This window comes from Microchirus variegatus (assembly GCF_963457635.1).
Source record: "Microchirus variegatus genome assembly, chromosome: 1".
NCBI classification, from domain to species: domain Eukaryota; kingdom Metazoa; phylum Chordata; class Actinopteri; order Pleuronectiformes; family Soleidae; genus Microchirus; species Microchirus variegatus.
Window position 1 is genome coordinate 44,849,347 of NC_139802.1, and position 9,930 is coordinate 44,859,276.

Below are 9,930 nucleotides of genomic sequence, written 5' to 3' on the forward strand. Positions count from 1 at the left end.
GAAGAAGACGAAGTACCATCAGCAGCAGGAGCAGGAGCTGGAGCGGAGCGTCAGTGAAAACACAGCCGAGACTGGAGAGAAAGACACCGACCTGCATTCAGTCAGTCACCGACCAACCAAACACCTAGACGGCCCTAGTTATCGTTCAACTCCAGCCTTAACTAACCTGTTTACTTCGTCAGTCCAGAAGTTTTTCAAACAGTTTCTCTCGCACGACAAAAGGTAAGTTTGCTCGTAAAAAGCCGAGTGAGGAACAAGTTGTTGTTGTTGGGGATGAGTTTCGTGGAAGTTTAGCTGTTAGCTCTTAGCCTTTCACGTTCATTTGACATTTGTTTACTCAACTCGCCAAGTGTTAAAGAGAAAATAGTCATGTTTTACATAACACGTTTCGTTTAAAAACGTTATTATCCACATTTTAAACCTCGCTATAAGAGCACAACTTTTAATTTTTAACAGTTCCGTGTTGAACGTGGCTCACAGTCGGGCTCTATCACGATGTTGTTTTCTTTATGTATGTTTCATTCACTCGTTTATTCCCTATTGTAAAAAGACCATACATGTGTGTGTTTTTGTTTTTGTAAATTAATGTCAACATAGATCGGTTTGTGCGTGTGCGGTGGAAAGAAGAGAATCAAAGCGGAGACAAAGCACACACAGTCAACAACACAGCAGTTTTTCGGATGTCGCTAACACCTAGCACGCTAGCTAGCTTAGCAGGATGCGTACATTCACCGAAACGGCGAATAAAACAAAATAAAAGTTATGACTATTTAGTAATAAGCGATGCTATTGTGTAGCTATAATGCCAATTCGTGATCGTAAAATGCATTTTATGGAGGGGATTGGGGGGTGGCAAGACGCTAGCAACAGTAGCTGTTAGCCTGCTAGCATGACTCGGTGGATTTGTGGAAGTGACACGACTGTGGCCCGGTGTTTGTCGAGCTGAAACAGATGACTGCAGCAAACATCTCTGCGTGTGTGTGAGTGTTTGCCGCTCTCGTCTGTTACTATTTCTATTTTTTAACATTAATTCACGCTCCGTTTTGGACTCGCAGTGCGGCTAAAGTGGAACATTTAACGCAGAAAAGCAGCTCGAGTGCAAGAAATGATGACCGGAAAGTTAAAAATAACATGGATGTGTGTCACCTGCAGTACCAAAATAAGGCATCTAGAATATTCTGTATTAATTAATGTATATATTAAAAGATAACACACCACACAACAGGTTATATATTTTTGTAATATGGCTCATGAATAATATCTGGATATTTTTTAGACTATATCCTGATTATGTGAGAGTTTTGTGGGTGTAAAGATGCACACAGGTTGTTTTTCTGGACAGAAACTGAAAAGTTTCCCACGTAAACATGCGTGTTTTTCCCCATAACATCTGTTTGCCTTAACCCTTTAAGGTACTACTCAACCATTTGGTCGACCACACTTTAAGTCACTATATTTCATTGAAAAACGCATCAAGCTGAACTCGCTAACACTTAAATGAGACTTGTTCTGAATGTTGTACTTTATGAATAATGAAAACCAGGTTTATTATGAGCAGATGTCTCAACCGTTTGGTAGAGGCCTGTATCTGAAATACTGTAGATTCTAATTAAAAAGGAAAAAAGAATATATATATATTATTGATTATTGGTATTGTTATCATAAGTAACTAAAATAATAAAAATGCAAATAAATAATTTTCCCTTTGCTTTTTTCTTGGTGCGTACCTTAAAGGGTTTTAATGTCCGCATTTGTCCTTAAACTTCCACAGCGTTTATGATCTGTATGACACGATCTTAAAATACACGTTTTATTACCGTATTTTCCAAACTACAAGGCGCACTTAAAAGCCTTTAATTTTCAAAAATAAAACGACAGTACGCCTTATAATCCCCAGCGCCTTATATGTGGATCAATTGGTAAAGTTTGCCTTTATCTGTTTTGTTGACATTCCCTTTAGCACAGCTCCTTCCAGTGGACGCATAACGCAACCCCGGTCAGACGTTTGACTGCAATATCTTCTATTCTATGCGCCGTATAATCCGGTGCGCCCTATATATATGAAAGCGGTTCTGAAATAGGACATTCATTGAAGGTGCGCCTTATAGTGCGGAACATACGGTACCTTTCATTTCAGACAACACCTGCTTTATTTCTTTAAATGAAGGATATTTATTTATAAACAATGACTATGTGGTCACATTCTGCCATAACACATACAATTAGGCTTCAACAGCCTGTAAAAAACGTGAAATGTCATCACAGATACCTATAGCCTGATTCCGACTATACGTGTGCCGAGTTCCTAGTCGGTGTCAGACGAGGATACGGATGTTTTGGCGTGGTGACATCATCATCCTCATCATCATCTGCGACTGCAGGGCTCCCTCCGTCTCCAGGTCGTCTAAAAATAGAAGTTCTCACAGCGGTGCTCTTCTGAGGAAACGCGTGGTGTCGAGACCAGTGTCACATTGCTCTCGTGCGATGGAGGAAACCTGTCACACGCACACACACACTCTCTCGTGTATGTGCAGATCACGGTGGTGAAACCTCAGTTCCCCCCTGGAACCAGATCTTTGGTGGCGTGTTCGCTTCACTTCCCTGTTTTTCACCGGCGACTGATAACAGACACTCGTCCCCGGAGCGACGTGTCGACGCGCAGCTGTCGCGATGGGCTTTTTATAGGACTGGGCGATATACGGATATCACATCTATATATGGCGACACGAGACGAGATACGCTGTTGGATCATGGATATCGTGATAAAGTGTCCGTGATGACATTTCGATAATCGCTAAATATTATACTTTAAAGGTGCATTATGTAATAAATCTAAATGAATAATGTTCATATAACAAACTGGACTCACCAACAACAACAGTACAGACTAAATATTTGCATTAAAAAATATATTTTGCAGACCGCAAATCATGTTTATGTTTTGAAATCACGTTTTTGGCATGTGGCGCCACCTACCGCCGTCTACCAATCATTGCAGTCAGTAGAGTCTCGGCTGCCGGGCAACCACGGGTTGCAAGTTACGTCGGAAAACGAAACCGAAAAGACTTCTGTGTTTTGAATTTGAATGTAGTAACCATTTTTGGCCACATTCTTACATATGGTGCCTTTAAATATGATATATTGATTAAAAAATACATGGAAATAACACATTTTTAAGTCACTTAACACTTAAATATCCTTCATTTAACATTGAAAATCCAACTAAGTCTCCTCCCGTCATTACTAGACATTATATCCTGTGTGTGTTTGTGTCTCCAGGTCCGCTCACTAGGCAGCAAAACAGCGCCATGGCTCAGGAGACCAATCAGAGCCCGGTTCCTATGCTCTGCGCCACCGGCTGTGGTTTCTACGGCAACCCCAGGACCAACGGCATGTGCTCCGTGTGCCACAAGGAACACCTGTCGAGACAGAACAACGGAGGAGTGGGTTCACTGAGTGCTTTGGGTAAGAACTGCCGCGTCGGCTGCACCACCTCTACCCCCACCTCCCCACCCCTCCAGTGTCTGACCCCCGGTGTTGAACTGCTCCTCCCCACAGGCGGCAGCAGCAGTGGCTCCTCGGCCGAGGTATCTGCCATCCAGAGGCTGGAGGCCACTTTAAACAACGCCGCGGCAGCCGCCGTCGCCGCCGCAGAAGCCTCGGCTGAAGCCGCTGCTTCGGCGGAGGCTGCTGCCACGGAAGCGCTCAGGTGAGTCACTGCCACCACACCACCGTAAAGTTAAATACTAACGGGGCTATAAATAGCACCTGCTCTCTGTTTGGCCTCCCGGGCGTTTTCGTGTAGACGATGATGATGATGATGATGATGTCATAGTCTCAGCTTCTTCTTCTTCTGTGTTTGTAGATTGTTGTCATCTACGCTACCGCTCAGAAGCTTGGGCTCACTTAGAAATGTCATTATTTTTTGAAGGAAAAGCACTTTTTTATCAATGAATATAACATTAAATGAATCAGAAATACACTCTATACCAGGGGTTCTCATAGTTTTGATACCCGAGGGCCAATTTAGGAACCCAACATTGGACTGAGGGCCGCCAAAGGAAAATAAAACAGAAAGAAATCCCATTTGTAATAATTTTAATGACCAGATTGCAGTTCTACATTTTAGCGTTAAGTAATATAAGTGTTAATATAATAACGCTTTATAATTTACTGGGTAATTACCCAGTATTTTGGCCATTGTTCTTACCTTCTAATTACAGGTTAATACCAAGTAACACATTTCTGTTACCATATATTTACTGGGTAAATAGCTAGTAATTGGGGGCTGTAGCTACCTGCTTATTACCAGCTTATAACCCAACAATACACTAAAATTCACCATATAGAAGCCAGGTAAATACCCAGTATTTTTGTTTACACTTATTGGTCTGTATCCAGTAATGTCCAATAAATAAACCAATGCTCTATACCAGGGGTCACCAACCTTTTTGAGATGAGAGCTACCTGAAGGGTAACGAATAATATGGAGGGCTACCACATTAACATTTTATTTTTTTTGTTTACCATTTAAATGATTAATATTATGCATTCACCTGCATACACATTCATTCCAGTGCTTACTCCTAACGATTACCAGTTTTTATAAACAATATCAAAGATATTTTACTGAGTGATCATACGGATACATGCAAGTGAGGTGAAGTGAAGTGAGCCCGCGGGCACCGTATTGGCTGCCTGAGGGCTACCAGGTGCCCGCGGGCACCACGTTGGTGACCCCTGCTCTATACCATTGGTTCTCAAAAGTGCGGCCCGGGGCCAATGGTGGCCCGCAGAAACATTTCTGGCGGCCCAGCAATGAATTACATTTGATAGTTTTAATCCAGGAGCTACTAAAGCTTGTTAAATGTTTATTGGACATTACTGGATACAGACCAATAAGTGTAAACAGAAATTCTGGGTATTTACCTGGTTTCTATATGGGGAATTTTAGTGTATTATTGTGTTATAAGCTGGTAATAAGCAGGTAGCTACAGCCCACAATTACTAGCTATTTACCCAGTAAATATATGGTAACAGAAATGTGTTACTTGGTATTAACCTGTAATTAGAAGGTAAGAACAATGGCCAAAATACTGGGTAATTACCCAGGGAATTATAAAGCGTTATTATATTAACGCTTAAATTACATTATTAACGCTTAAATTACTTAATGCTAAACTGTAGAACTGCAATCTGGTCATTAAAATGATTACAAATGGGATTTATTTCTGTTTTTTTTTCCTTTGGTGGCCCTCAGTCCAATGTTGGGTTCCTAAATTGGCCCTCGGGTATCAAAACGTTGAGAACCCCTGCTCTATACATTGTTAATGTGGTAAACGACTATTCTAGCTGCAAACATCTGGATTTTTAATATATGTACATACGTGTATAGAGGCCCATTCACAGTGTTCTAATGGTACAGTGTGTTTGCTAATAGCGTCAGAAGGCTATTGGATGATTAGAAAACCCTTGTGCAATGATGTTAGCACAGCTGAAAACTATTATTTCTAATCGTGTCAATGTCTTGACTATATTTTCCATTCATTTTGCAACTCTTTTGATGAATAAAAGTCTGACTTTTAACAAAAACGGTTAGAAAAAATGTATTTTGAGGAAATTGGTTCTGGAATGTCCTTAAAAAGTCCTTGAATTTGATGTCAACCAAGGTGTGGGAACCCTGAATACAAAATATGTTTGCTAGCACTGTTTTTAAAAAAAATATATATTAGTGATAATAAGAGATGTGGTTTTTTTATTGACCTAATTTTACTTTAAAATTCAGTGAAATGTCATCATAAATATCTTTATTTTAGCACTTTCTTTTCCCTCCACCCTCCCCTGTTTGACACAGTCTAGATGCTCATTGGTCACTTGTGTTTTTAACGCCCCCCCGTTTTGTTTTAAAAAGAAAGAAAAGTTTGCATACGGCGCTCGTCGAAACGCCGCCGTGTTTACGGGAAAACATTCAAAAAAACAAAGAAGAAAGGAAAAAGTTTCTGTTTCCGTCCGGGTACTGCCCCGAGGGAGTGTTTGTGTGTATACAGCAGCAGAGCAGGGGCGGGTGGAGACGAGAAGCGTTTATTCCGTCAAACTGTAGAATTCGCTCCTGGAACTTGTTTGTGTTATTTGGGTCCAAACGCTCGCTCTCCTGCACCAAAGACCACAGAGAAAATGAGTGTTTTTATCAGGTTAATTAAAAGGTGCTTGTGTTTCTCATTGACACAGCGGGGTTTCCACGGCTCTGACTGAGATGAGTCTCGCCTGTGAGGACAAAGGAGCGTCGGCGAGGAAACTAGATCTCACAGAGCCAGGTCAGCGACTCCCGTTTCTTTAATATTCTTCGTCTCAGTGTTTATATTCTGGGTTTTAAATTACAATTTAACACAGTTCTTCCGTTTTTAACTGCACAAGCCTTTGTTAAAGTGTTGTTGTTGTTGTTTTGTGCGTTTTCCACAGTTGTGACTCAGCCCTCGGTCTCTGCGTCGCTTCCCTCCACTGCTGGCAGTGAAGAGTCCAAATCCCCCGAACCCCCAAAACCCAAGAAGAACCGCTGCTTTATGTGCCGCAAGAAGGTCGGCCTCACAGGTGAGAACCGGTAAAACACGAATTAGAGCTGAAACTAACGGTTATTCTCGTAATCGATGAATCGTTTGGTCCATAAAATGTCAGAAAAGGTTAAAAAAACTTTGATCAGTGTTTGTCAAAGCTGGAAATTGTGATGTTCTCGAATGTCTTATTATGTCCACAAAGCAAAATGATTCAATTTTAATGATTTCTTTATGTGAAGCAAAGAAAACCTTCAAGCTTCTAATCGATTATCAAAATAGTTGGCGATTAATTTAGTAATCGATTGATAATCGATTCATCTAGAGCTGAAACGATTAATCGGTGAATCGATTATTAATCGATTACTAAATTAATCGTCAACGATTTTGATAATCGATAATCGGTTTGAAGCTTTTTTCATGATTAAAACCAGATTTGTGATTGTTTTAGTTTCTTAAATGTGAATATTTTCTTGGTTTCTTTGCTCCACATAACAAAGAAATCATTAAAACTAAATCATTTTGGTTTGTGGACAAAACAAGACATTTAACAACATCGTCATTTCCAGGTTTGACGAACATTGATCAACGTTTTTTAACATTTTATGACATTTTATGAACTAAACGATTAATCGTGAAAATAATCGACCGATTAATCGATTACCAAAGTAATCGTTAGTTGCAGCTCTAGATTCATCAATTAATCGTTTCAGCTCTAAAACAAATCTGACACCGTCATGTCAATACAGATCTTTTTTCTATGATTTCTGTCTAAAAATGCTACTTCAAAGTGATTTTTAACCACTTAGCGTAAGACCCACCCCATAAAATCTACACTTTCCTAAGTCTACAACATCTTAAGAACACGTTCACGTCTTTAACTCGCTGTTAGACTGACTTTTCTGTCCAGAAACTGAAAGTTTGTAAACCGCTCACTCTCCCTGCACCAAACCCCATAGAGAAAACCAGCGATTTTAAACATCACAGCACAACAGGACTTCACAGGAGTTGTCGATCCACTGCCGCCTCCGTCGCTGAGTTCGAACGTCTTATTCGAGTCACTTCGGCTTTCGAAAACCCTCACTCGGGTTTAAATCGGTGACGCAAAGTGACCACACGAGGCAGCAGTGGACCAGCAGCTCAAGTGCTAAAATGACTGATTTTCTCTATGGGGTTTGGTGCAGGGAGAGAGTGATTTTTTTGTTTTCCCAAGGGACAGAAACTTAGTTTTCCAGTGGGAATAGACAAGAAAAATTGTCACGAATGTGTTCTTTAAAGATGTTATAGACTTTATAAAAGTCTCGCACTCACTCTCGTCTCCCTCTCCGCTGTTGGCGTTCCAGGTTTCGACTGCCGATGCGGGAACGTCTTCTGCGGGATCCACCGTTACTCCGACAAGCACAGCTGTCCCTACGACTACAAAGCCGAGGCCGCCGCCAAGATCCGCAAAGAGAACCCCGTGGTCGTCGCCGACAAGATCCAGAGAATATGAAGAGGGGAGTTTGACTTTGAATTTAGCGGAGCGATCGCATCCAACAACAACAACAACAACAATAACAACAACGGAGGATAAAGCAAAACAAAAAAAGATAAAAGACTTGAGCCCAACCTTCTTTGTAAAGGATCCGTTTGTTTGTTTTGTTTTCTCGGTTTGTTACACGGTTTTTTTTCTCCCCAGTGCATGAAAAACACACGTTTTCAGCTTTGTTCTCGTCTGGGTGTGAGTTTATGTGAAGTGATGATGATGATGATGGTGTGTGTGTGTGAGAGAGAGGGAGGCTGTCGGTCACGTGACCTCTGACCCCGGACTCTGACTGTTACTGCTGTGTGTGTGTGTGTGTGTGGGGGGGAAAACATCTCAGCCGTGCTTGCTCTCTGCTGGCTTGAGTAGCAAAATGGACCGTTTCTTCTTCTTCTTCTTCTTCTTCACCTTCACCTTGACCTCGGCGGAGGTCGGACTGTGAAAAACGCTTCTGTGTGCCGCTGGAATCTCGTCCACTCTGGCTTTTAAACAAACAAACAAACAAACAAACAAAAGAAAGACAGATTGTTGTTTCCTCGCTGGCTCCTCCCTCCTTCCCTCCTGTTGTGTGTGTGTGTGCACTCGCAGCGCTAACACGGCGTAGCTAGTTTTGGAGCGCTGTGGCCCCGCCCCCCCCCCCCCCCCTCCGAGCAGACACTGAACCCACCCGACTGTGACGTCATAGGTCTTTTTTTTTCTTTATTTCCTAGATCGGTGATGAGTTGTTGTTGTTGTTTTGATGAGTAGCCTTTACACCTGTGATGTTTTGCCTTCTTTTGCTTTTTACTACACTTCTGTTTTTTTAATGTGAGCGACGCATTCACAGCACAGGGTGTGTGTGTGTGTGTGTGTGTGTGTGTCATACAGAGGCTGCGGTGAACAGTGACACCTGTGGTCGTTGGTTTATTATTATTAATAATAATTTGTGATGTTTTTTTTGTTCCCCCCCACCCTCCTCCCTCCTCCCTCTCTGGCTGCTTAACACGTCTTTTCTGTTTTTTACCCTTTAGTTATGCAAGTTTGTACAAACCTCTTTATTTATATACTGCAGTGTGCATAATCTTCCATTAATACAAAAAATAAATTGTATGATGTAAATAAATTCTGTTCAAACGTATATAGGACCGAGACTCGTTGGTGGACTTGTTTTGAAGCGTTGTGTCCAACAGGAAACGGGAGGTTTGTGATCCGCCCGGGAGCTGCCGGTGTTCTGCCGCCCTCGTGTGGTGAGTTTGTGTCGCTGCAGCAAACGCAGAAATCACATTTGAACTGACCTATGGAGTTCAGCAGTGAATCAACAACTGCCGTGATGTTAAAATCACAACGTATCTTTTGATATTTGGCATAATAATTGGCGTTTTTTGTTGCTAGGTAACGGCAGAATGCGATCAATCGATACCGAAATAGCGTTCTCTGCCACCAACAGCCGCCCGACGACGTGCCTGCTCGTGCCAATCGACGCACCGCTGCTGCTGTTACCCGCTCCGCGCAGCTCCAATTAAGTTTACAAGACAAGCAACGGTACGTTGAAAAACGGCTACACGACACTTAAGCTAGCGGGAGAACTTTCTCTCTCTTGTGTATGTGAGCCAAAATTAGGCCAAGCATTCTCTGGTAATTCAGAAATCCACTAGGGGGCAATAGAGGGTCCAGCATTAAATGTAAACACGACCCAACTAAGGGATGTGACCCAAACTAATTTAACTTGAGTTAAAAAAAATTAAAAAATGACCAAAACAAATCCTGTGTGGGTTGGGAGTGACGTCGCAATTGTCCGCAGAATAAAAATTCAACCGTACGATGTGTGCGGCTGACTTCATGTGTAAGGGTAATTAAGCCTTTTGTGAGGTTGCTGCAACA

General features: G+C 41.8%; 1 protein-coding gene across 1 annotated transcript; it reads left to right on the forward strand.

Moving 5' to 3' along the window:
* On the forward strand, window positions 1-9,174 carry LOC310924195 (AN1-type zinc finger protein 5-like). The gene is made up of 6 exons (XM_083885846.1): window positions 1-222; window positions 3,280-3,465; window positions 3,559-3,709; window positions 6,229-6,314; window positions 6,460-6,588; window positions 7,892-9,174. Exons 2-6 carry the CDS (start codon window positions 3,309-3,311, stop codon window positions 8,038-8,040), a joined length of 672 nt encoding a protein of 223 aa, XP_083741972.1. The 5' UTR covers window positions 1-222; window positions 3,280-3,308; the 3' UTR covers window positions 8,041-9,174.
* Window positions 9,175-9,930: the final 756 nt, after the last annotated feature.

Excerpts from the sequence above, each read along its gene's own strand:
- LOC310924195 (XM_083885846.1), top strand. The coding sequence starts at position 3,309 with ATGGCTCAGGAGACCAATCAGAGCCCGGTTCCTATGCTCTGCGCCACC. Across the intron at positions 3,466-3,558 it reads GGGTTCACTGAGTGCTTTGG|GCGGCAGCAGCAGTGGCTCC; the intron begins GTAAGAACTGCC and ends TCCTCCCCACAG. Across the intron at positions 6,315-6,459 it reads ACTAGATCTCACAGAGCCAG|TTGTGACTCAGCCCTCGGTC; the intron begins GTCAGCGACTCC and ends CGTTTTCCACAG.